Source organism: Cheilinus undulatus, linkage group 3, assembly GCF_018320785.1.
Source record: "Cheilinus undulatus linkage group 3, ASM1832078v1, whole genome shotgun sequence".
Lineage (NCBI taxonomy): Eukaryota > Metazoa > Chordata > Actinopteri > Labriformes > Labridae > Cheilinus > Cheilinus undulatus.
In genome coordinates, this window is record NC_054867.1 from 27,054,054 (window position 1) to 27,081,685 (window position 27,632).

The 27,632-nt window shown below is 38.2% G+C and overlaps 1 protein-coding gene across 1 annotated transcript in view; it reads left to right on the forward strand.

Moving 5' to 3' along the window:
• Positions 1 to 27,632, forward strand: part of LOC121504520 (low-density lipoprotein receptor-related protein 1-like) — a 167,294-nt gene that overhangs the window by 44,011 nt on the left and 95,651 nt on the right. Inside the window, exon 3 of the mRNA XM_041779358.1 lies at positions 21,749 to 21,886. Within this exon, the coding sequence (XP_041635292.1) occupies positions 21,749 to 21,886 (138 nt within the window). The remainder of the gene's footprint in view (positions 1 to 21,748; positions 21,887 to 27,632) is intronic.

Here is a 27,632-nt window from a genome sequence, read left to right on the forward strand (position 1 = left end):
ACCACCGCTATGCTTCACAGTGGGGATGGTGTGTTTGTGGTGATGTGCAGTGTTTAGTGTCCGCCAAACATAGGGTCCTGTCTGATGGCCACAAAGTACAACTGAGTTTTAATGAGCTACTGTATCTTCAACAGTGGCTTTCTCTTTGTCACTCTCCCATAAAGCTTTGACTGGTGAAGAACCTGGGCAGCAGTTGTTGTATGAAGAGTCTCCCAAGTCAGCTGCTGAAGCTTGTAACTCCTTCAGAGTAGTCAAGGGTGTCTTGGTGGCCTCTCTCACTAGTCTCCTTTTTGCACGGTCTCTCAGTTTGTGACATCAACCTGATCTAGGCAGATTTACATATGCACCATATCCCTTCCATTTCTTAATGATGGATTTAACTGAACTCCAGGGGATGTTCAAGCCTTGGATTTTTTTTTGTACCCATCCTCTGACTTATACTTTTCCCTGAGTTGCTTGGGGTGTTTTTTCATGGTGTAATGGTAGCAATGAATACTGATTAGCCCATAACTGGACCCTCCAAAAACAGGTATCTTTATACTACAACCACTTGAGACACATTCACTGCACTCAGGTGATCCTCATTTCACTAATTGTGAGACTACTAGCACCAATTGGCTGGTCCTCTGTTGAATTAGGTCAGTCACTTTAAAGGGGTTAATACTTACGCATTATCTTGTTTTACATTACATATTTTTGTTTAACTGACATGACTTTGTAGAAATCTGTTTTCACTTTGACATTAAAAAGGGTTTTGTATTTTCATTTTTGTCCAAAAGCCAAATTATATTGACTATGATTTATAAATTCAATAAAAGGGTAAAACATCCAAGGGAGTGATAACTTTTCATAGGCACTGTATATAGAAAGGGCATTGGATAGAGTATGAAATTCAGGTTGGACTTGGGCTGAGTCGCCTTACTTGGAGGAATAGTCTTTATTTACATGGGGCAGGACCCAACCACCAGGCCATCAGCGCCCCTCCAGGAGCTCTTTTCACTACCCATGACCCTGTTGGTTGTTCTTTGGTATTCATTCATTGATTCTCTTTCCATTGGTGCTAACCCACAGACTGCAGACATCCCTCAAGGGCTGAAGTTTAGGAGATATCCTGACCTCGATGTCTAGCCATGACAGTTTGGCCCTTGTTAGAGTTGTTCATATTCTCTCCTTGCCCATTTTTTGTGCTTCTATCACATTAACTTCAAGGACAAATGTTCTTGCTGTCTAACATATTTCATTCACTGAACAGTGCTATTATAAACAGATACCAATGCTACTCACTTAATCACCTGTTAGCAGTGGTAATGATATGGATGATTGTATAGCTAATCTGCATGCCCTGAATCCAAAGTACTGCTACATTTTAAATACAGATTATTCCTTTAATCTTCCCATTAAGTTCACCAGCACATTCTCTCAAAAGTAGCAAACTTGTGTGTAAAAGATTCATTAGTCTCCTAAAATTAGTCATTTCAGACAGAGTTTGAGCTGCTGCAACACTAAATATGTATTGAGGAATGACAGACAACATATATAATCTTTATGTGTGTGTTTTTATGGTGTATTTAAGGGTGTGGTGAGGCGGATGTGATCCACAGGCCAGGACATTTTTAGCTGAGGAGTCCAGGCTGGGGCAGAGGAGAGGGCAGAGCTGGCCCCTTGGAGCAGGACAAAGAGTGTTCAGCCAAGAAAAGCGTGTCAGGGGTTTAAATTTTAAAAAGAGCATTATGTAATCTCAGCAGGGCTGTCTCCCCAGAAGGAGGTGGGGCAGACTGGAGGCACCCTTACAGGGGGGACAGGGAGCAGCAGTGGGACAAAAAGAGAGACAGAGAGAGGGTAAATAAGAGGCAACAGCAATAAGAGTATGATAATCTGACTAAGTGAAGCACAGATGCTGAACACCTGGCTGTAGCTTGTGGCTAATCTTCCTTTCTGTATGGCAAACTAGCTTGTGTTTGATGGGTAACTGTAACAAACAACTGCTTCCTGTTAGAGAGACTGCATTATTAAACACACAACTCGTCTGCTGCAGTGGTTGTTTCACTTACTGGTTTCTTGGCACTCACAACAACGATTACGCTCATCCTCCTCTCTGACCCCCTTGGGCCTTTCCTGTTATTACCATGGCTGCTTTTTTCTAAGTGATAATTAGGAAGCTAATTCAAAAGACAAAGAACTATGTAACAAATGAGGATGATTGTCTGGAGAGAGCGCTTGGTGTTTAATGTGTGGCGATTAAAGTGAATCTTTGCTCTCTGGGTGAAAACTCTAAGCCAAATCAGACTAAATGCCATTCAGATATTTAGTCGTTCTGGGGCAGCTGTATAGTCGTCTCTTAAGGAAAAAAACTTGCACAATACTAATAGTTTTAAGTTAATCCTCAGTCTATTGTGGGGGAATAAGTGGTGAATGAATTAAATAATGAGTCTGTTTAGTCTTAGAAAAAGGGTGGCTTTGAAAGAGCCTCATTCAGTCCGCAATGGCTCTATTTTCTCCTTCAGATTCTGTTGTGAGAAAAAGGCACTAAAGTGTTTGTGATGTGAGAAAAGTGGTATTTATTATCTGTCCTTTATGCACTAAGGCAATGCATGTGTGCTGGATGAATAGCATTTATTGATTCATAATTCTTTTTACTTTTCTCGTTTCATGACAAACACCGATATATGCTCAGTCTGTTTATTTGTTCGGACTATCTGCTGGTGTTGTCCTGCATGAATCTTGCAATTTACTCTGCTGATAGAACTGTTTGCTTTGTGGTTTCTTTGCCCCAAGGAGCAGCAGTGCTGCTGTGTTTGGAGAACGCTTAGTTTGTTGTGCTTTCTAGAGCTGGATTTAGCCTTCCTGCTTTGCTTGTCACCCTGCCAGCCACCCCAGAAGCCCCCCAGGAAGACGTGAAAATGTGGTGCTGATAACTTGAGGGAAGGAGATGAGTAAGGATCATTAAAACCCCAAATCCACCAAGGGGGTGGCAGAGAAGATTTGATGTGAAATAGAAAAGTGAGCATATTAGGAACATCCTATTTTTTTCTGCTGCTAAGCATATTTAAACTGGGTTTTTATTGTCAACCAGTTTTATTTCTTAAATATCAAATTTCCCAGAAAGGATAAGTGGTTTGTCTTTCACCAAAAGGCCTCATAAGTCACATTTTCCAGTTAATTAAACCACCATGCTTAGATTAGCTTAGCTTACCTTAGCTTAGTTTAGCTTAGCTTAGCTTGGCTTAGCTGAGCTTACTGTTAGGGATGCATGATGCTGGGTTTTAGCCGACATTTATAATGTGACATAAGCCAATATCGATGCTGATAAATATATAGCCACTGGTATTGAAAATAGCTATTTCCATGATTCATTGTGATGAGGAGTCATTTCATCTAGATGAAAGTGCATCGAGCAAAGGCACATTAGATATGCAGACAGACGCTGCTTGATTATTTTCCTCCACAGATGGACCTACCATAAAAACTTAAACAATAGCCAGATTCCCTTCCAAACAGGGCTGCTTTTAACACAATTCAAAAGAAGTCTATCCCAAATGGCACAGCTCTTCCTGTTTTTGCAGCAGCACTCATCAAATGTGCCCCCTGTCCCATTTGTGTTGTGGTTTTGTTTTTGCTTTGTTCTGTAAAGTGTCTTTGAGTTTCCTAGAAAAGGGTTATATAAGTCTGATGAATTATTATTATTATTAGAAATGTGGCGTTACTCAACCAATCAACTCCTGTTTTGCGACTATGCTGACGTGCTAACCTGGAAATCCTCAGGAGTCTGCAGAATGCAGGCCAGTGTTAATTCTGACAGCTACTTTTTATTTAAGCCTCAGGCTTAGTCCTGAGATTAAATGCCTTTTAGTTTTAGTCACATTTTGGTAATTTCAACCCTTCATAGTTTTAGTCCACGAAAACTCAGAAATATTTTCGTCATTTCTACCTTTTAAAGTTTTAGTCTAGTTTTAGTCGACATAAACTTTAGAACATTTTAATCTGGTTGTAGTCCATAAAAAGTCCTCACATTTTAGTCTTAACTTCTCTTGCCTAAATCTGCTACCAAGCCATGATAGTGTCTTCTTTGGACCCTGCCGAACCTGGGGTCCCTACTCTCTATAGCTGAGAGGCACAATAGCTACAGATGCACTGTGTTTTGATAGGTTTACCCACAGTGGAGAAATATCATAGATTCTGAATGTCCGCCGAAAGCTAAATTACATTTTAGTCGAGTTTTAGTCATCCTGACAAAAATGTAACTTACTTTTTGCCAGCTTTAGTCATCAAAGATTTATACGTATTTGACTAGTCTTAGTCTAGTGTTTCTCATGGAAACAGCTGTCGATGAACATTTTAACTTACAGTTTTAGTCAATGAAATTAACATTGGTGCAGGCCACACTCTGGGGGAAACGATTACAAAACCTTAAATTAAGCTTTCAAATATTAAGCTTGTTTCAATATGCCTGTTTCAAAAGCTGTCAGTGTTTAATGCAAACCTTTTACTTGAAATGAGAGAATATTTTGATTATAAATATAAATACATATAATTTTGTCAAATGATGTAAAAAATAGTTAAAACTTGTAAAGAAATTATCTTTGACATTAGGAGTTTATGTTTTTATGCTTGCTTCCATTGATAAAAGTAGTCATATGAAAAGGGTGCGCTGGATAAATTGTGATAACTGTGATACATTGTGGTATCAAATTGAATCAAATCCATGGCCTGTTAACCTTAATTGAATTAATCGTGGGGCAAGTGAAGATGCACAGCTCTAATAGTCACACTTTTTTATTGTGAAGGACATCAAATGTCTCTTGCGAAAAGAGAGGCTGAGTCTAGTGGTGCTGAGAGAGGAGCTGTGCAGTAGACAGTCTGGTGCTCGATGAGTGTGTAGTGCCCGAGGCTACCACCTATAATGCACTTGTATATTTAACCAATATTTAAGGAGGATGTGTAATATATACTGATGACATGTATGGTTGGTTTATTTTCTATAAATAATGGCAGAAATGTTCATTATTTAACTTTTTAAGCCACTATCTTCTGATAATGTTATCCTACCAAGTTTATACTTTGTGAAACAATTTTTTTCCCTCAAATTAAAGATATTTCCAAATCCAATATTTCCAATATTTGCTTGTTGTTCACCTTAAGGTCTATGTAAACCACATTTTCCAGTTTTAAAGCCAGAGTGCTCAGCGTATCTTAGCTTAGTTTATTTTAGCACTACGGTCCTTGTGTCTTTAGGTTATCCGTCTAACAGGTTTTTGTCTTAAATTTAAGATATTTCCAAAGAGATGTAGTGCTTTGTTACTCAACTCAATGTCCTCACAAACCACCGTTTCCAGTTATAAAGCCAGCATGCTGAGCTTAGCAAGGTCCGGTATTATAATCCAGTGCTGATTCGCAAACCATCTAATGGGCCTACTGGACTTACTTACTGCTACAGTTTACAGTTACAAATATCCCCAGAAATTACAGCTGAACCACAAAAGTCCACAAAAGTAATGAAATTGTAATACCAGACATATGTGAAGCTTTGTGGACTCCTAACAAAACACTTACCTCATAACAGCACCATATGGACATCTTAAATATGAACAATAGTGTAGGATTATGTCAGTTAACTAAAACTAAATAAGTTGTCATGCTTTGCATACTTTGATTAGCTAATCAGGCCAGCATGGATTTATTGTTTCATTATCTGACACAACCTGCATTTTAAGATGCAAACATTTCTTTGCTCATGAAGACAAACTTTACCTTGGCTTTGCACTAATCTCACAGCTGCAAACAGAAAGAAAAAAATAAACATCAATTTTGATTGTTTTCTTGATAGAATCCAACATCATAGACCTACATACTCAGTACGTCCTTACCAACAGATCTGTGTGTAACCTATCCACTATTATGAGGGGGTATTGCAGCCAATTTAAAAAATTACACGGATCTGTTTAACCTGACATGCCAAATGGATTTGTTTCACACATCTATCTGGTAAACCTTCCATAGATGGCGTTTGGGAAAGGGCAGAACCTTTAAAAAATTTGTAGGGTCATTGGATGAACGTTCTGTCTGTCACATCTTTACAGGCCAATCAGAGCGACAAAACACGTGACGTAGCCGCTACCAAAGTGTGCTCCTACTGAGGAGTAAACTCCATAGAGGGCTGCAGAACGTGAACCATGTCGACTGTAGACATGTCAGTACACGACTTACGTCATTTTTGAAAAAAGAACAACTCAGTGCTGTTCTTTGTTCTTTTTTAAATGAAGAAATGTCATCAAATTCTGATAAAGCTTACGCTATAGCAGCATCCACGCTAATGTCTTCCGACATAATTGCACCCATAGATATATATAGAAGACTAGATAGGTAAGCACGCTGTAGCAGCCCGCTAAGCAACGTGCCTACATGGCAGCCATCTTGGTGGGGGTGACATTCTCATTAAAGGCAATGCATGTACATTGAAAATTAATCATAACTTGCTCATTTCTCAACCAGTTTTCATGCGGTTTACTTTATTGTCAGCGCCAAAACATGTGCTATTAATACAGAACATTTGATTAAAAAAAAAACAAAAAACAAAAACATAATGTAGCCTACAATTTTAGTTATTTTACTCTTTAGGTCCAGAGGTCTGGGAATCTTTTATGTTCAGCCATTATATATTTATAAATGTATATACATAGATATGTAGTTGTATGTATAAAAATAGAAAGATAAAGATATACATATATAGAAAATATGTTTTTAGATCGAAAGATTTTATTGTAAAGGTAATCAAATAATCATTTGTATTCATTTATCTGTCTCTCTCCCCCTCCTTATCTCTCTCTCCCTCTCTCTCTCTATATGTTTATAGAAACAAACACACTCTGTGGAGATAGAATAGAATAGAGTTCTCAACAAGATTTAATAATGAAAAAAAGAGCCAAAAACTATTTTTCCCTATGAAAGGTTATTCCCACTTTCCTTGTTTCAACCGTACAGTGTAGTTTGCAACCGTATGCAGCACAATGTGCAGGCATCCTTGTTGTTATAGTTTTCATGCCATCTACAGCCATGGAATGCCCTGACACTTTGCCCCCACTAGCTTAGCCTCGCCATAGGCATGCAGGCCAAAGGGGCATGTCGTATCTACTTATTCATATCTATGATTGCACTGGCCTCTTGTTGCTGCTTGCTTACGTCACGACTCTGCCACGCCCGAAAGTACTGCCTCTCGACGCTGATTGGTCCTGTCACTTTCTAACCGGGCCCAAAGAGTTCAGACGGGAGCTTTGAAAGATGGATTTGCCAGTGAAAAACAAAGGAAACAGGCGTGTCCATCAACTTGCAAGGTTAGGATCTGTTAATTTTCAAGAAAAAAAAATATTTTCAAGTATAAAAAGCTGTAACTTTTCTTACTATTCAAGTCGTAAATTTACGAGAAAAACACTCTAAATTTTTTACTTTAAAAGTCATAAGTTCTTGTGATCCGAAACTTAGTATGTTTAAGATTATAAAGCCCAAAATCACTGATTGTGAGGAAGATGAAGCTGTTTTCTTTGCACAAGCCCTGCAGTTAAGAGCCTCTTTTTCTACTTTTAACTGGGACTGACTAGTAAGTACTTGACAATTAGACAACTAAAGGAAACAAACCTATTGCTAAGACTACAGGGATTATGGCAATGGTTGAATTTGCCAAAATGTTGACGTATCCCTTTAAGCAGATAATTTTTAAGATGACACATGACATCTCCCTTAATAAATCATGGGGGTGGGTTGGGTTGTTGTCATTGTAATGAAAACTGATCAACATTAACCACGGGCGTAATCTCGTCTGTTTAAGTGACCACAAATGCATTTGTTCCTTTGTGGCTATAATTGGCATTTTAATGGGCTACCCTTAAAATAAACCCATTCCAGTATTTGCGAGGCACCTGCAGGTGATTTTATTGTGTTGCAGATTAATGTAGTTTTAGAAAGTACTTCTCTGTAAGAAGTAAAATAATAAAGTAGTGCAGTCATTGTTATCCAGATGTTCTTCTGTTTCCTGTGATCTACCTGATGTGTTAAGTAACATCAAAATACAAATTCCCATGTTAGCTACCTTTTCCTCTTATAGCCTTAATGAGACTCTGCTGTTGTTCTGTGTTTTTATTTTTTGATGCTGTGTCCTAGTTGTGTAAAGTTTTGTTTCTTTGGCAAGCCAGCACAGAGGGGAGGGAGGTGGAAGAGGGGGCAATGGGGTAACTTGGGGCTGCTTGGTCAGGATTCAGGTGCTCTGTCCAACAGTGTATCGTGTTGCTTTAGAGCTTCACAGAGAGGGCCAGCTGGTTTATGAGGACGTGGTCATGAGTGGTCGGAGAAACCCTGTATTAGTGTCGTTAAGAGCTACTGGCAGTAAACTGGTGCAGCACTATTTATTCATGAGGTATATTTATGGATCAACATATTAAATTATTCATCCTAATCTTGTTGGGTGATGTCTGTAAAAGTAGGATTGTTTTTAATCATCTAATGCTTGGTGGTAGGCTGTGTCAATACTTTGTATGTATTTCTCACATCGTTTCACATGTAAGAAACAAAGTGAAGGCAGAGTGGAGCCTCGTTACAGTTGGCCTCATTCTCAGCCCCATAAAGTCTCTTTTATGTTTCGCTCCAGCCCTGGCAGCTTCTCGTTATTTGTTTGTGTGTTTGTTGTTGGGTGAATAAGCTTTGGATTGACCAGCATATGGAAGGGGAAGCTTGAAATGGTGAATGGAAAATCCCCACAGCCTAACAAGCTCAGGGAAACTAGGCCCAGATCTGGACACTTTTTACTGCTGGAGAGGGGAGAAACCGATCAAGAGATGCTGTCCAAGAGGAGTAATAATGCAAAAAGTTAACTTGTGAAAGCAGATTAAACCCCATCAGCATGTGTCTTTACGTTATCAGCCCATACTAAGGCTATGTCAGCTCCCCTCTTTGCGTTGCTGGCCCCTGACCCTCACCATTTCCTTGGCTCTCCCTCCTGCCGCTGGCCGTGCCACAGTTCAGAACAGGCCTGGCACGTGATGCTGCTTACAGGACCACAGCTCAGCCTGCTTTGTAGGGGGCCACAGCGGATTTGTGTGATCCAAACAATGGTCCGCAGTTCTCTTGTCAGCTCCCCCCTCCCACCTCACTTCTGCCCTCGGACTGTAAAAGGTGCATGTGATCTATGTGCAGCAGATTAAAGACTCGTGCAAGGTGTCTGAAATCCAGCATGCCACGATCAACTTTTGACATATGCTGAAGTGAAGAGAGTCTTTGTTTGGGTGTAAGGCTTGCTTTGTTGCTTACAGAAATGTGGCTTTTATATACTGTAGGTGTTTACCTCGAAACATGTGATCACAATGTAGAAAGCTTGTGAAAGTTGAAGCTTCCTGAGGCAACATTTGTTGAGACATATGGACCTGTGGAAGAAGTGAAATCTGTTTTGGTATTGGCTTACGTCTGTGTGACGTCCATAGCTGAAATATCAAGCTTTGGAATAATTTCCCAATAGGAAAAGAATAGTCAAATCTCAGCCTCATTATTTTAGCCTCTCGCTCCGTCCAAGGGTGCAGGTCGATGATGGAGTCGCCATGATTATTTTCCTTTTTCCCAGGATGCCAGACAGAATAGTTGAAGCAGTACCAGCCAGCCTGCGAAGACCATAAAGAAATAGAGCAAATAGAAACTTCTCAAAGGGAAAAAGTTTGGGCCTGCTAACCTGGCTCACTCACAGCAGAGGAATGTTGAATAAAAGAGCCTGTTTAATTCAAATTAGCGATGCCTTTTCCACTGCAGCCCTGCCGACCACTGCCAGCTCGCACAAGAATGGAGCCTTGTGGGGCTCTGTCCACTTCCTCTAAATGAGGTGTTCCACTCAGTCTTCTCTCACTCTCTCTTTCTCTTAATCGTTTTCTGGCTGTTTTTTTCTCCCCACACATCGCCCTCCTCCTCATGTACACTTAAACTGTAAATGGGTCAACAGATGTTGGAGGAAAAAATGTTGGGAGGAGATAAAGAAACCAAGAGAGTGCAGTGGAGAAAGAGGAGGAGGGACTGACTTTCCACAGGGGCCCAGAAAGATGAGCTCTGAAGAGAAGTGATTGGTTTCAAGTAAAGTTCATGCTGCCAAAAGAGGAAGAAGAAAGGAAGGAGTTCATGCAACTTTAATGCATGTTAAGAAACTTTTTAGTTAAAAATAGACCACAAGAAGACAGTCTGTCTGTCATTATTCATGATGTGGATGACAAAAACAACAACTAGTGTATTGTTTGATCAATTTTGGAATATAAAGAAATAATTCAAAATTTTAGAGCTTATGTTTCCTTTTGCTCGGAGATAACTGAAACTTGTTATTGTGGCACCACAATTACAAGTCAGTTAAAGCAATTTTTATCATTTCAGGCCCACAATCCAAGTCAGATGCTCCATATTAACTGTAATGCAGCCGCCTGCCACTAGTTGCCCCTTTAGCTCTGGTTAATGGCTACTGCCATGCTGCCTCAGTGTTCCTAAACCTGACTGTGAACCAGTGTTAATTTCGTCGACTCAAACTACGACTAAAAATGTTCGTCAAGCCTTTTTTCCATGACGGAAACTAGACTAAGACTGGCCAAAGATAGATCAGTGATGATTTAAACTGACAAAAAGTAAGTTTAGTTTTTGTCAAGATGACTTAAACTAGACTAAAATGTAATTTTGTTTTTGTCCGACCTTTGAAATCCATGATATTACTCTGCTGTGGGTAAATCTGTCAAAAAACTGCATCTGTATCTATTCTTTTTTTTAAATTTATTTTTGGGCATTTTGTGCCTTTATTAGATAGAGGAGGACGGTGGATAGAGTTGGAAACAGGGTCAAGAGTGGGGGAGAGACATGCGGTAACGGGCCTCAGGCTGGATTTGAAACCAGGCTGCCTGCATACATGGGGAGCGCCTCAAACCACTAGGCCACCTGCTCCCCAAAAAAACATCATCTGTATCTATTCTGCCTCTCAGATGTAGAAAGCAGGGACCCCAGGTTCAGCAGGGTGAAGAGAACACACCACTGTGACTTGGTACCAGATTTTGGCAAGAGAATAAATGCTTGGACTAAAAGTTAAGAATAATATGTGAGGACTTATAATGGACTAAAACTAAACTAAAATGTTTTTTGAGTTTTTTTGTCGACTTAAACTAGACTAAAGCTGAAAAGGTTAGAAATGACAAAAAATGTAACTAAAACTAAAAGACATTTAATCTAAAGACTAAGACTAAAATTAAGAATAGCTGTCAAAATAACATTGGTGTGAAGTGATAGCAACATTAGCATCTTGTGTGAACAGCGCATATCTGCAATTTTTTGATAGAAAATGGGGATAAAGTTGTGCGTAGGCTGTTCCAGCTTATTCTTTCATAGAACTGAAACACTGGGTGAATCAGGGATGTGAAACCTGCCAATAGAACTGAAAGCTTGCAGTGCTAGCACCCAAGGTTTCACCTGGGGCCCCAGGTTTGGCAGGGTGAAGAGAACACACTGCCATGACTTGGAACCAGATTTAGGCAAGAGAATAAATGCTTGGACTAAAAGTAAAGACTAAAATGTGAGGACTAAAACTAGACTAAAATGTTTTTGAGTTTTCACTGACTTAAACTAAACTAAAGCTGAAACGGTTAGAAATGACAAAAATGTGACTACAACTAATAAAGCATGTAATCAAAAGACTAAGACTAAAATTAAAAATAGCTGTCAAAATCAACACTATTAGGGAGTCTGTTGTCTCTCTTTAAATTGACAAATTGCACTGCTATGCCACTATGCACAGTGCCCTGAGTAGTTGTTAGCTATCTGTGAACACTAAGCTGAGAACAACAAACCAAGGCGAGCTTTACTTCTTTTTTTTTTTAGTTGTTACTTAACAATGTATTGAGTAGATATATATTTTTTATCTTCTACAAGAAATTAAAAATGAGGCATATGATACCTCTAATAATCTGCCTTTTTCCCCTTGATTTCAGCTTCAAGTTTATTGCACAGACATGAAAGAAGTATTTATTTTCTCGTCTCACTTTCAGCAAGAAGGTGAAAGTTACATTTTCAATGGGTCGCAGTATTTCTGAAAACACAGAAATATTCCAGCAATATTTCATGTAAAATCTGCAAACCCAACATAAAACACATTAGCATAAAACAAAGTAACATGGATTTCATGCCTGTTATTACTGCATGATTTCCATCATATTTTATCATAGCTTTTGCTATAGAGTTAATGTTAAAATATCTTCTTTAGTTTTAGTTTTTTTGTTGTTCTGTTTAAGGATGACTTCAAGGCTTTTTCTGCCTTACATCAAGGACAGGACAGTAGATAGGCAGGGCTGAGAGAGTGGGTAATGATATGTTAGTGGGTAATGATGTGGCAAAGTGACGAGGGCTAGAGTTGAATCCAGGTACATGCTTTGAGAACTAAGCCCCTGGGATCCACAAGGCCATCCAGACACCCGTCAGTGTGCTTTTGTGTTGCAATAATTGGAGCAAAATGTAACCACTAACTCTGATTGGCTTGTTGGTCATTAGCCATCTAACAGACCATAGCATTAGACAGAGCTGTAGCAGTCTGGATGCTCAGCACAGAGTTGAGAGCAACACATTAACTATTTAGACTCAAGGATTTGTGCTGAGCCATTATTGTTTGCGTGGATGCAAACTCAGGTTTGAGTTCATTAAGGAGAAAAGCCCTCACTTTACAGTGTAGTGGTATAGATTTCATGTCACAGAGGGAAAAGCTCTTGCCAGACGCAGTTTCATCTAAAAGAAAACATGTTTTCTTCCCCAGGGATGCCTCACTCCTTTCTTAGAACATACTACAATACCATCTGCATCCCACTCCACTGGCATGTGTGCTGGTGTTGTGCAATGGGATGGATGTGTGTGCTGCGTATGCAGCAAAGGTAGTCATTTGGCTTGGCCCAGCTTGGATAATGGTGTGTTTCTAATCCCCACTAGTTTTCTCTAGTGGCCATCTTTTGGTGCCACAATGGTTCTTTGAGTGTGTGCCTTGTGGTTCTGCCTGCTAAGTCGGCAAAAGGAAAAAAAATGACAGCACATTCATGCTGGACAAGAAGGAAAAAGTATTTTTTCTTGAGAAAGTAAGTTCAGAATTTCAATTTGATTTGATGACATGGAAATGAATTCATCTTTGGGATGTTTTTTTTGCAGAGACAGTCGCTAAGAGCAAAGCAGTTCAATAAAATTTGCCAGCACTTAGGATACAAAAGCAGGATGTTAGGCAGAGGTGGGAGTAAGTCACTCATGTGCAAGTCACAAGCAAGTCTCAAGTCATAACCTTCAAGTCTCAAGCAAGTCCCAAGTCACTGTGGTGAGAATCAAGCAACTAAAGTCGAGTCCCTGCTTTAAGTCAAGCAAGTCACAAGTCAAGTCATACAAAAATCAGATGATCTACCCCAGTTTCCACATTTAAATCAGTAAAGACAGTGGTACAAAAGTTGAGTTTTATTTTAATTATTATTTTATAGGGCTTAGGGCCTTAAAAATATTGCAAGTTAAGTGTCCCTAGAAAATACTGACTTTAGGATACATTTATAGTGTTAAAAAAATCAATATTCTTCACTTCTCTTTTTTTGAGGCTGCTTTACAATGTAAGGTAACAATGTAATAATAGCTTGATATGTTTATATTACATATTCAAACTAAACATTTACAATCCTGATTATTATTGTGCATGTGTATGCTATTAAGTGACCCTCAACAAGGCCTACATTTCATGGCTTTCAGAAACTTTCAGGAAAAAAAAAAACTTACAATGAATTTGATCATCAGAAAATAATGTAACTTATGTAATTATTAATGAAGCAACGTCGGCCATGATAAAATAGACACCTTGGATGTAATCACCAGACGCCTGGGTGTCTGGTGTCCTGCTGTCCGCCTGGTCTTAATATCAGAAAATGAATATTACTTCATAGAACGTCATGTTAATCTTATGCACATCTTAAACTTAAGGTTAGTTTAATAAGCTACGTTAGCATTCATGTTAGCAAACGTTACCATCAGACAGTGTATATACACTGCTGCCTCAATGTAAAAAAAAAAAAAACAGAAAGGCGCCAGTCAATCTGTCCTCATTTGACAACAAATATGAATCAAACTGCTTACAAGCTAATCCACACAAACTTTTTATCACACACGCACGCCAACACATCCATATCACACACACATAGATGCAAACACATCCTTTCTAGTTAACGTTTGACCCATTTGACAAGCCAATAAGTTAGCTAAGACACTTTTACTGCACATTTTATTGAGAAGACATATACATTAGGTACATGGCTTGACATCAACTTTTTTTGCTCACCAGCCATGGTGGCTAGTGGTTCTGCAGACTTACTAGCCACTCAGTATTTCCACTAGCCACAACTTTGGTTTTTGGAAACTCTGAGCTATATGTCAAATTTGGTACAAAGGGTATGATACGACACACGTGCTCTAATTTCCCTCACCAATATGATCAATATCAGCTCTCCTTTTAATAAAGCACCTCTCCCTGTACATATGAGACAGCACACTACTGAGACATGGGTCAGACTGTTAGAGACAGTCATCTGAGAGTCAAAACTCTTAGATTTTTATTTTCTTAATGGATATCAAGTTTATGCTAAAATTAAAATACTGTTAATCGGCTGTTTATTAGAAAAAACTACAGCGGATTACAAGAACACCTCTAATTTTCACTCTGACAAATCTTCACCAGAGAATATTAAGTGTCCAACTTCTCCTGTCCTCTGCTCTGTACTGTATGGAGGACATGTTTTCGTACGTGTGTCTAATACTAATTAAAATATCTCTTTAAATAATAGATGACTTACATTTGGTGCATGAAGCTCACATTTGGAGAAAATTAAACAACTGATGTATAATATAAGAAGAAAAAAAAATCACTGTTTAGTTGAAATCTCTTTGACTCCTAAGTGATCAGTTACAGACTTTTATCCTTCTGCCTCTGTTTCTCACTGCCTCAGTGAAGTTATTTAAAGTTTTGGAGATTCTCTCGTCTTTTATAACCGTTAATTATCGATTTATGGCAAATTTATGATTAACCCTGAATATAGAAACGTTTAAAAGTTTGAATAACATTTAAAGTATGTGCACTTTTGCGGAGGTTGTTATCGTTTAGATTGCCCTCAACAAACAAAGAATATAGATGGAGTATCAATTAAACAATATTTAGACACACCAGCTCGCACGAGCGACAGAGACACACTGCTGGAGCACACACACACACACACACACACACATATGAACAGCGCTGACACGCTGATCCTCCATGGATAGAGAGGCACTTTAAAGCAGAAGGAGAAAGTTCAGGTCTGAGTTTATCCTGCAAATTCTGAAACATCGTCCCTTGAGTCTAACCAACATGTCAGTGCGAGTGTGTGCCCGTATATGTCTGTGAGTGTCACGTTTATGTGTGTCATATAGCATCAAAGCCCTTGGCACTGCGTAAAAACGCACAAATGGATGAAAAGACCAGCCTTTTCAGTTATTTTGGAGGGAAATTTGAGCTTTTATGTCCCGAACAGCCTCTCTGTAACAAGCCTAAATCATAAGGGCTAACTGATAAGCTGGTGATGAGTCTTTCACATCACTGTGGAGGAATTTTGGCCCACTCTTCTTTACAGAATTGTTTTAACTCAGCCATATTGGAGGGTCCAAAACCTTAATTTTGTAGGTTTTTTTTGAGCCATTCAGAGGTAAACTTGCTGCTGTGTTTCAGGTTGTTGCCCTGCTGTATAATCCAAGAGCGCTTGATCTTGAGGGCATGAACTGATGGCCGGACGTTGGCTTTCAGGATTTTCTGTTAGACAGCAGAATTCATTGTTCCATCAATCACAACAAGTGGTCCAGGTCCTGAAGCCGCAAAGCAGCCCCAGACTGTTTGCATGATGTTATTTTTATCAAATGCTGTGTTATTTTTACGCCAGATGTAACGACCGCACAGCTTCTAAAAAGTTCAAGTTTTGTGTCATCAGTCCAGAGAATATTTTTCCAAAAGTCTTGGGGAATCATCAAGATGTTTTTTGGCAAATGTGCGAAGAGCCTTTGTGTTCATTTTTGTCAGCAGTGGTTTTGGCCTTGGAACTCTACGATGGATGTCATTTTTGCCCCGTGTCTTTCTTATGGTTGAGTCATGAACTCTGACCTTAACTGAGGCCAGTGTGGCCTACAGGTCTTTGGATGTCATTCTGGGTTCTTATGTGACCTCCTGGAGTAGTCATCGTTATAATATTAATAACTTGAATGTATATAGCACCTTTCAAGAAACCCAGGGACACTTTACAAGAAACAGATAAGACATGGGCAAACTAAGTGAGGGGAAGGATGAGTGTAAGGGGTGGTTTAATGAAGACTGTAGGCTGTGGTGCTTGAGACGTTTTTTTGAAAATGTCCAGAGATGGAGCGCTACGGATGTCTGCAGGAAGAGTGTTCCAGAGGGTGGGAGCTGCAGCACAGAGCGCTCAGTCTCCAGAGGTTCGGAGTTTGGTCTTGGGTATGGAAAGTAGGCCAGTGTCTGAAGACAAAAGGTTGCGGGATGGTGTGTATGGATGGAGGAGATCAGAAAGGTATTGAGGAACCAGGGCATGGAGGGTTTTGCTCGGTACCCCGGACAGGACTCCATTGCAGTAGTCTTGATGGGAGGTTATGAAGGAGTGGATGAGGGTTTCTGTCACGGGGTCTGGAAGTGATGGTCGGAGTCTGGAGATGTTCTTGAGATGATAGAAAGCAGATTTGGTGACAGATTTTATGTGGGACTTGAAGGAGAGGGTGGAGTCCAGGATGACGCCCAGGTTTCAGACCTCAGAGGACGGACGGACGGATGGAGGTCTAATCATTCAGACACTGCATTTTCTATTTACTTGGGTTGTCTTTGTGAAAAATAAAAATTGGTTTCATGATCCAAAACATTTAAGTGTGATAAATTTTTAAAAACATCAGGAATCAGAAAGAGGGCAAATACTTTTTCACGGCACTGTATGTAACACATTATAATCCCTAATATAATGCATTATAGTGTCATTTAAAAATTCACTGTAAATTCCCATTAGATTATCTTTGTAAAGTCAAGAAACCCCACCATTACAGCCCATTATAAGATGGTTGTAATTAATTATAAATAAGCAAAAAAGATAAAAGTCAGTGCACTGACAAAACACTAATTTCTATCATTTCGATGATAAACATTTTACTAGGGATGGGGATCAAAGCGGACACAGTTCAGCATTTTTCAAATACCCGAAAATCATAAATGTTTTAGCTTATGGATACTGCTATCGAGTCTCACAGGTTCTGTGATGTAATGTCATTTACAGATATAACTGGTGTAAAAACATACATCAGTTCTTTCAAGGGTAACATAATTGAAAGCACATCAGTATTGTGCATCACATTAAACCAGAATGTGGTACCATCAACTGTTGGCTTGAGGAAAAAAAAGACCACCCTCATCAGCTGCTTCAGGACAGTGTTCTTCTACAACTGCTCAGATAAATGCTGAAAAGTGCTCCCAAACTTTGTAGCAAGTCCTGTTTGTTAACAATATTAATCCAGTGTAGAAACCTGTAGTGAATAAAGTTAATTAGCAAACTTAATGAGCTAAAAGACAGAAAATATGACGCATTCAGGTAACCTCAGTAAATTAGACGACTGTATTTTATATGTTATGATTTGTTCAAATGTCACATAAAAATGGGAAAATTTAGTTTTGGATGAGAAACTTCAATGAATACAGTTATGAATATGAAGAATGTTTGTATTTGAAGGATATAAAATAGATGTGACAGACTGAGTCTTTTTAACTCAAGCACTCCTCAGCTCAGACCACTTCTAGTGTAAATATTTGTCCTCATTTTTTCTTTCCACCACACTATAAAAAAGTAATGATAGTGGTATCAATAAGGACTCAGATCAATGAGGAGTATAGATAAGGGTATCAATATCAATAAAACATTAACAATCCCCATTCATGTATTTTACACATTTTTTGATTCAAGTTACAGACAAGTTTTTAAAAAATTGAACAGTTTTTAGAGTCTATTTCAGTAGTTTCAACTGTTAGTTTCCCCTAAAGTTTGAGAGTAGGATTTTTTACATTTACTGTTTGAAAAATGAATTATAATCGTTACGGTTGATTATGATATGTTATGGAATGATTATAAGACAAGTTAAAATCTTTATAAAATTTTATGAATTTATGAATGCTTAAAACTACTTGCTCTCTACACCGCTTTCCGCATTATTAAGCAAATGACATTTTTCTCTTATTTTCCAAAATATTTATGCAAATGACAGTCAGAGTATTTTTGAAGTCATCAGCCATTAGAGCATAATTCAAATGTTTTTGAACAAACTTCATAATGATAACTGTTATTAAAAAAAAAAAGATTAAAAACCCCAAAATGCACTTATCCACATTATTAAGCACGAAGCACGAAATAAGAGAAAAATAAGAGAAAAATGTTATTTGCTTAATAATGTGGAAAGTGGTGTGTAACACAATTTAAGTATTTAAATAATTCATAAAAGACACTTGCATTATAATAATTTACAATTACTGTTATAAAATACCATAAATAACCATGAGCGCTAAAAACTATGATTATACATTTCTACAGGCCTTATAGTGCATAATAAGTATATTTATGATGTGTTACAATGCATTTTAGAGGTAGGTTTAGTAGAAAGTGTTACCAAATATTGATATGGCAATAAAACAGTCATGAATAAGTCATCCTGAGTCATGGTGCAATTGTCAGACTACTTGTGCCAAATATTGATATTTTAGTAACTTTAAGTCTTCTAAACAGATTTCCCTGAAATACACATGACTGTGTCACCACTTCATTATTCCTCACAATGTTGATTAAGGCATTAAGGAGGTTGAAATAAACGTTAATAACAGGAGTACATGTATCCTGCACATAACCATAATTTTATTTATTTTAATCACTTTATTGTGACATTAATGTTATCTTTGCCCTCATATTTTGTATTGTATTGTAAAAATGTCATATTGTGCTATATCATATCTTGTTGTATTGCATCCTACCAAATCATGTTGTTTTCTTTTGTACCATGTTATATGGTATGGTATGGTAAGGTTTCCTAGAATGATTATACCTGTGACTTCATATCAGTCAGGAGAATATATTCTATACATTTGCTTTAGCTCTTTTCCTTTATGTTGTATGTTTTGATGAGAGGTGTGCTGATAGATAAACCTGCAGACCTGAACTTGTGCAGGAGTGATAGAAAGTGTGATTTTTTTTTCTGTCATCATAAATGACAGTAAGACCTTGAGCACTGTGGATCGCCACAGAGTGAAACGTCTCACATTTGAGTGATAATATAAAATGTAACTTGCTGAGGCCAAGCTGGTCTATTGATTTCCAATAAAGGTGAACAGGATCACAGTCATTTTCCATCTTTTCTGTTGTTATTGTATTCATAGCCCACACAGCAGGCTGCCTCTGTCGTGTATCTGTGTGCGTAAAGGTTTTAAGATGAGCCCCGTCACAGTGTGATAGCTCCATGTGAGCTCACTGGGGGAGATGGTAGAGAAAGATTTCTGTTCTGCTGCAGCCTGACAAATATGTTGTCAGCCACACAGAGAGCCTGCTGTCTGTCAGAAAGTCTGTCATCCACTGTCAGAATGAAAGGGCTGTTTTTTATAAAGACTGATATTAAAGCACTTCTGCTTTAGTGAACAGATTAGAGTCAAGAAAAAATGGATGAAAGAAACAAAAAGAGATAGGGCCACATGATGAGGAACTAAGGGTGAGATCAATCACAAGCAATCATAGCTTCATGGTGTACTGACTCAGACTGAACCCTAAACAAACCTGACTGCATAAGAGAGAGAGAGAAGGCACAGCCGGAGCTATGGTATTTATTTATTTTTGCATGACATACTGCTCATGTTTCTGCCTGCTGAGAGTGCGCTTAATGCAAACTCGTGCAGAAAGAACAAGTGTAGTGAATTCAGATAAAAGAGGCAAACACAAACTCTCTAAATTACGGCCAGAGTTTGTTACTGCAAAACGGTGATGTAGGGAAAATTCTGTAGGATTTTACTAATGATAACCAAGAAAGACAGTTAAATAATTTTATTTGGATAATTGATTAAAATGCCCCAATTTGACCAACTACAACATCACATAGGATTTTTTTCCTGCACCAGTGGTATGTTGGCTTTTCTTTACACTCTTAACTGATGTATGTTGTTTGATTTGTCAAGACCCAAGCAGCAAAATGAGAACAATGCAAACATTATCAATAATAAACATCGTTTTAAAGCATTTTTACAGATTTTTAAAATTTTGCTGCATTTTTAGGAGACATAATTAAATGTTGTTTTCAGGGGAGTGTCCAGACTGTTGGGACAGGGTAAATGGGGCACTTTCCTCTGCAGAGCTGGCATGAAGTTGGTGCACTGACACAAATCGATGAATATCAATTATTTACTCTGACTGCCTGACTAATTATATCTACTTCAACTACTAACATGAAGTATCATAGAAATCTATGTAGTTTAAACTTAAAAAAAAAACTAACACAACAGAGGGATTACATATAAATCTTCTTAATTATGTCCTTAATATGGGACAATTTAACTGACTTCTCTTTGTGTAATAAAATACATTTAAATTCAGACTGACTAGTCTTATAGTAAGAAAACACTCATAAGATACACAAAATGTATATAGAATTAGCTGCTTATGAAAAAATGTGTGAAAACAATAAAAAACATTTTGGTTTGCCAAATGTGGCTATGAATAGTGCTAGAGCTGCAAGCCTTTTGTCCTTCTTGTATGTTTACTTCCACATTTTTGCTCTGAATCTGGCAGTTTAATCTGACACAGCTTATTTTCCCAGAGATAATCTACATCCAGGTAGTAGGGCAGGAACCATAGCAAGAGCTTCATCTAGTCTTTGACTTCAGTCCCATTTAATGACAGGTGTCTGTATTGCACATTGGACAAAACATTTTACTGGCCAACATACAAATGTTAATAGTTTGTAGCTAATGTAGCTAACTTACCTACATTGGTCTATGTAGTTATTACTTTGCAAGTGTAGCAATGTTAGCTTTAGCAAAAGAAAATATAACTAAAACTAGCATAGCTAAAGTTAAGCTCACAAACCAGCTAGGTCAGCTGGGTATTTACATTATCTATGTAGCTAAGTTAGCTTTAGCTGTGTTTGCTAAAGCCATGTTACCAAAGCTAACTTACCTACGATGTCTGTAGTGACATAAAAAATGTAGCCAGTATAGCTATGTTAGCTTTAGCTTAGGCTAACGAAGCTAAAGAAAGCCGCAGCTCTTGTAACTACCATTTAAATGGATCTATGCATAATTAATCCTAGATAAGACCTCTGTTTTATTTATCAAATGTTTCTTAATCTGTAATGTTTAAAATGTGGTTATTTCATGAATGTAACTGCCAGACTTTGTTTATGAATAAAGTTGAATAGAAAAACAATCTAAAATACATGTACAGGTAAATTATGGTACTTCCTGTCTGAGATGTACGACATCTCAGATGAACAGTCATTGAGAGTGGCTGTCAGAAATGTATGGTCTGCAGCAACACTGTTTTGAAAGGTTGCAAAAAAAATCTGTTTATAAAAGCTCTTATTTAAAAGCAAATTCAAGTTTGTTTTGTCCTTTTCTTCCTGTAATGTTGATGTTTGTGTTTGTCTCCCTCAGGTCCACATAGCACGGTCTCCCGCTGCCCCCCCAATGAGTACCAGTGTGGAGGAACCGAGCTCTGCATCCACATGAGCAAACTGTGCAACGGGGCTCCAGACTGCACCGATGGCTGGGACGAGGGACCACACTGCAGAGGTATCACTGTCACACAAAACACAACTACACAAAGACACATGCATTTTTTATGATATGCAACATGAGTGATGAAAACACACAGGTTGGTGACACAGCTCTTGTGTTAGAGGAGCCTGTCTGTGTGAAACTAACAGAGGCAGGGTGTCTGGCTGTTGTATTTATTGCATACATTTGTCACCTCTGAAATCTTCACACTGTGAGGTATCAGGGAAGTCACAATAACAGATTGGTCTACCACTTCTATGGAAAAACATTAAATTGTTATTATAAGTGTTAAAGCATGCTGTACGTGTTAAACCACAGCCATTCTTTACACTTCACTGAGACTCTACAAAATGATATGTCTGTCATATCTGACATTCTGTATCTGGCTATATGTGAAGCAAGCTATCATTAAGTCATTCTCTTTATGCATTAAATTAGGGAAGTGGTCATTTTGCAACCACAAAGTAGGAAGAAATTTATGATGAGGTTGAAGGATATCATTCCCTTTTAAGAATGTGCTGATCTGCTGAATGCAGTGAGAGAAATAGATCCTGACTGCACACAAGGGTCTCTGTATATATCTCTACCAGAGAGGTTACAGGAAAAGAGACAGTCCAAAGGGAAGTTATTCATTTCCTCTTTATGATTTAATGTCTGCAAAAAAGGTCAGCTAAGGAACATGAACAATTGTAGAAAATCAAAGTTTCCATTCTTGCCCAAAACAGCAAATCTGACCTTCTATTAAAACAAAGTATAACATGAAAGAATATATATATATGTAGTCTGTTTATAATATATAACTATAGTCTGTTTATTCAGATGGATTGGGCAACAGCGGCTTAAGAGTGAAGTCAAAATATTCAGAGCTGCAGTATAGACAATAAACCCTTCCTCCTCCATGTTAACAGATGGGACATACAGTAGCTCAAACTTGGAATTTAAAAGGTTTTGCAAATTCATTTCATGCAAATCTCCTGTCATTATCAGCTGGTTATGGTCAAAGACAGTTTGCATTTTCTTTGAAGTTGTTTTATCTCAATCAGGTATTTGATGCAAAAAAGGTTGGAAGTAATGGTATGATCATAATTGTGGTTTATTGCAGTATTCATCTTGCAGAGTAGAGGGGGAAAGGCAAGAGAAAATGTACCAAGCAGAAAACAGTCACTAAGCTCCTAATCTGATCTAAAAGATCTAAGCGTCATTTATGTTTTATTGGTTAGCTAAATGGGTGCTTACTACCACTGTCCCAACCAGTCAGCTGACTTTTTTGCATGTCTTAAATCCAAATCATGATACCAGCTCAATAAATCTGCACCCACTCTAGGTGTATTTTGGCTTCAAACAGAAAGAGATAGAGACACATGGTCCACATTGATGTACAAAGTCAATAAGGATCTGTTTAAAAACAAAGCAAAGCAAAATATTTATCATCCTATTTGCATACTCTGAGATTTTTGAAGGCTAACCTAACTGTCAGAGCCTGGGTGTTGGAAAAACTTTGCAGAAGATCCAGGTGTTGTTGTCCTTCCCTATTTGGAGAGAGGAGCACTAGATTAGGGAGGCATTGACTTCAGTGTCTAACATGGGAATGCCAGGTGCTGCAGACTCTTCTTTTGCTTTTGGCAGTACATAAATGTTGAAGAGGGCTGGATTTAAGCTGCAGCCTTGTCTATCCCTCCCTGGCTTTGGCTAAAGAAATCTGTCTGTCTTTGCCAAACTTTACAGCACACTTGTTTGTTTATGTCAACATTCAACCTTTTAACCATAATTCTAAAGTATGATTTTGATACATATACCAGTTTTAATGCTTTTTTGGTTATTATATAAAATGCAACATTTATTCCCTTATTTGTGCAATGCTTTGGCAATTCAAACAGACATTTTTTCATGCCAATAAAGCTTGCTGAATTGAATTAATTTTGAGATGCACAGCTTGTTCAGCTATCTTTTCCATAACAGATTTTTTTCATCACTACACCTTGAGTGAGGATGAAATATTTATGGAAGAAACATGGGGAGAGGCTCGGGAAAGGACATCAAATTTTGATGTACTTTCAGGCTGGATGGAGGTGGGAGTGAGAGAGAGAGAGAGAGATAGAGAGCATCTTTTTATACATTATTCTTCTGGCAATTAATCAAGTACTCTAATAAGAAATATTGCATTTTTTTAAATTACTCACTTTTGCTTTTTCAGGAGAAGTAGTGCTGGACAAATGAGGAAATGAAGCTGGGCCCCTCAAATAACCTACTTCTACATTAAAAAATGGTATTTACTAACCTTGCAAAGCAGATGGATACACCCGTTTCCTTGTTTCTCACTGGCGAATCCATCTTGCAAAGCTCCTATCTGAACCATTTGGGCCTGGTTAGAAAGTGACAGGACCAGTCAGCGATGGAAGAGCTTAGCATGGATGCTGCTAAAGTGCCAGTTTATCAGAACTTGACAACATTTCTTTGTTAAAAGAACAACAAAGAACAGCAGTGAGTTGTTTTCTACTCAAAAGTGACAAAAGTCGAGTACTTACATGTCTTTAGTCGCCATGTTTCATGTTATTCCTCGGCAGCTGCGCACGCGCAGCTCGATACGTGTTTTGTTGCTCTGATTAGCCCGTAGAGATGTGACAGACAGAACATTCATCCAATCACACTCTGAGTTTTTTTCAGAGCCTCTGCCTTTTCCCAGACATTTCCTATTGAAGCTTTCCCAGATGGATGTGTGAAACACATCCATCTGGCGTGTCAGGTTAGGTATTTACAAGATCTCTAAAGAAGCTTATTTTACAAAGTACAATGAAGTTCTGATGGCAATTTACATTTCTTAAAGTTACAAGGAAAGGAAGTTAAATAATTACATTAGATTATGCCATATTTTGGGTTTTAGGGATTCTCTACCAGGAAATTTTTGGTGCTTAAACTTTATTCCTTCTATTGTAGTTTATTTCTATTTTCCAATTTGTCATTAAAGCAAAGGGACACTTAATCATTTTATGTGTTTTTCCTGCTGATTGTTTGAGGGCTTGTTACATGTAACATGATTTAGTCCTGTTGAAAAGTACATAGTGGGTTGTGTCTCTGTTGGTTGTTTACATTGTGCCCATATCGGTTTTGTAAACACATCTCAGTCGTTGGGTGCTCAGACTTGTTTTGGAAAATTCCGGGCATGTCTGTAATTTGACCTGTGGTTATCCCAGCAAGCCTCTGGAGAGCAGCAGGACTTTTTTGTATTTTGTGTAATATTCAGTGGAGTTTATGTGCTTTGGTGTCAGGGCACTGGTTATATGGAGTTGGTCATCTTATGTTTTTTTAAAGGAAGAGCAGGTTAAGTTCCAAAAGCTAAAATTGCACCAATAATGATAAATCTGCTGAGTTGTATGATTTTTTTTCTCTCTTGTTCAGCATTTGAGAGCAGTTTGAAAGTTTTCAGGCTCAGGTAAACTTTATAATAGGTTTGAGAGAATATATTTTCAGTTCTGCAGAAGTACAGTAGGTACAGTACAGCACAGTGGAACATCAAACTGTGGGTGTTTGTTTCCTTCATCTTCAAAGTGTGGTGAGATTGCTGCTCTTGTCTCCCTATCTCTCTCTCCGGAGGTGTTGCTTTGGTGTGAATCTTCCCCCCGTGTTTCTGGGCAGAGTGAATCACTTGTGACAGATAGATCTGAGCCTGGGTTGACACGACAGTGTTTGTTTGACTATGACTCACTGTATCTCACAGGATGTGCACTGCACTGCTGAAAACTCTGCTGAGATTCAATTATGAGACGGTCAGCTGACTGGAAGGTGTGATCATAGCATTCTGTGTTTGTGCTGGCTTGTTATTTGATATGTGTAGTCTTGGAGATGTCAGGGTTAGAGCGGGCGTATTGATTGTGAATGAAAGGCAGGATCATTTCTACTCTGTCTCTGTCTTCCATTTAAAGTTATCTAATCCTCCACCTGCTTTAGCGATTTAAGTAGAAGCCATACTTGATGTCCCCAAGTCATGATGAAAGCATCAAAGTGTTTCTTTTCAGACTCATGTTTGTAGTTTGTTGACTCTTAGCTGATGCAAATTTTCTACCCAGCTTCTTTACTCCTATGAGACATAAAACCAATATGAAAGTGCAAAAAACTACAGTTCCTCAAGTGTCCACTTGAGGCTGGCTGCAAAAGCCTTAAAGTCACATATAGACCCATTTCTGAAAGTTTTTGTTTTTGAAGCAGAAATATGCACATTCAAAGCCTGGTTCAAAAAACGTATTCGCTCGTGGAAGCGTTTATGAACAACAGCAACTCAGCCATGAGTTTACAGAACAGGGTCAAGGACTGCTAAGGTTTGCAAAAGTTGGCTGATTTCATAGCTTAAGAGTTCTGAATTTCCATGTAAAGCACGCTGAACCTGGACTGTCTGGCAGTGTAAACGTGTTCTGTGGAGTGACGAATCACACTTCTCTGATTGGCGGTCAGATGGGCGAGTCTGGGTTTGGAGGATGCCAGGAGAACGTTACCTGCCTGACTTTACTGTGTCAACTTTGAAGTAAGGTGGAGGATGGGGCTGTTTTTCGGGGTTTGGCCAAGGCCTCTTATCTTTAGTGAAGGGCAATCTTAATGCTTCAATACCAAGAAGTTTTGGAAAATGCTATGCTTCCAACTTTGTGGCAACAGTTTAGGGAAGCTCCTCTTCTACTCCAACATGGCTGTACCCCAATGCACAAAGCAAGGACTATAAAAACATGGTTTGTCTTTGGACTGTCCCACACAGAGCTTTAATCTCATCCCCATCAGGCACTTTATTTATGTTAGAAACAACATACTCATATGACTGACTGCATGATACAATAAAACATACAAATAATTGCACATAAAACCATGAGTGAGTCACAGAAGTGTTTATATTCAGTACAGTTTTCCTCACTCTTTTATCATTTTGCTTATATATGTGTTGATTCTTAGGAGAAATCTAATGTTAGAGATAGCAATGATAAAGTGAGCTGGAAAAATAAAAGTGTGGTTGTGAAGCATTTCTCCACTGACAGGTTAAATAACACAAATATATGTTAAAAAAACGACCCATACTTTACTGCATGTGCATTTGGTTTTCACTGCAGAAGTCAATAATTTAACTCCATTTGATTTAAGGAGGAGTTTTAGATTCAGGTCTAAAATCTTGCTAATATATAGTATTATTACCCTGATGTTCTCTGTGTCTGCTGCTGAATATCAACATAAATGTTTTTAACTCTGTGTTGAAAAGTTAGTAAAGTAAATTTGTTTTTGTTCATAAGCAGCTCTGTATTCTGCTGCTGTTTGTGTATAATTTGGTGTAATTGTTCAGAGTGCAGCACGGCTTAATATTGTACTAATGATTCACATGGGATCTTCTCAGTGCTCTGTGCGGCTGTAACTGAAAGAAGTACTTAGATAAACAGAGGAACACTGCTCATCACTGCTGAAAAGGACGTTTCTGTTTAAAAGTGGATAATAAATCAACCTATCCTTTATTTAATCTTCCAAATGTTAAAATATTTTCTTTTTTTTCTTTCTGATTTTTTTTTTACTGAGCTGTTGCTCACTTTTTGACCCACTTGTTGTTTTAAATGAGCTGAACTCTTCTCATCTTTGGCACAGCCTGGTTGAAAAGCTTTTATTTTGTTTTATTTCAGAGACCAAATGTGACTGGATGGCAGTTTCTAAACTGCTGACATAATTGAAACAACATTCATCAGCATGTACTGTGGATCTCATTTAACGCTGATTGATGATGAGTTGATGGGTCTCTGAG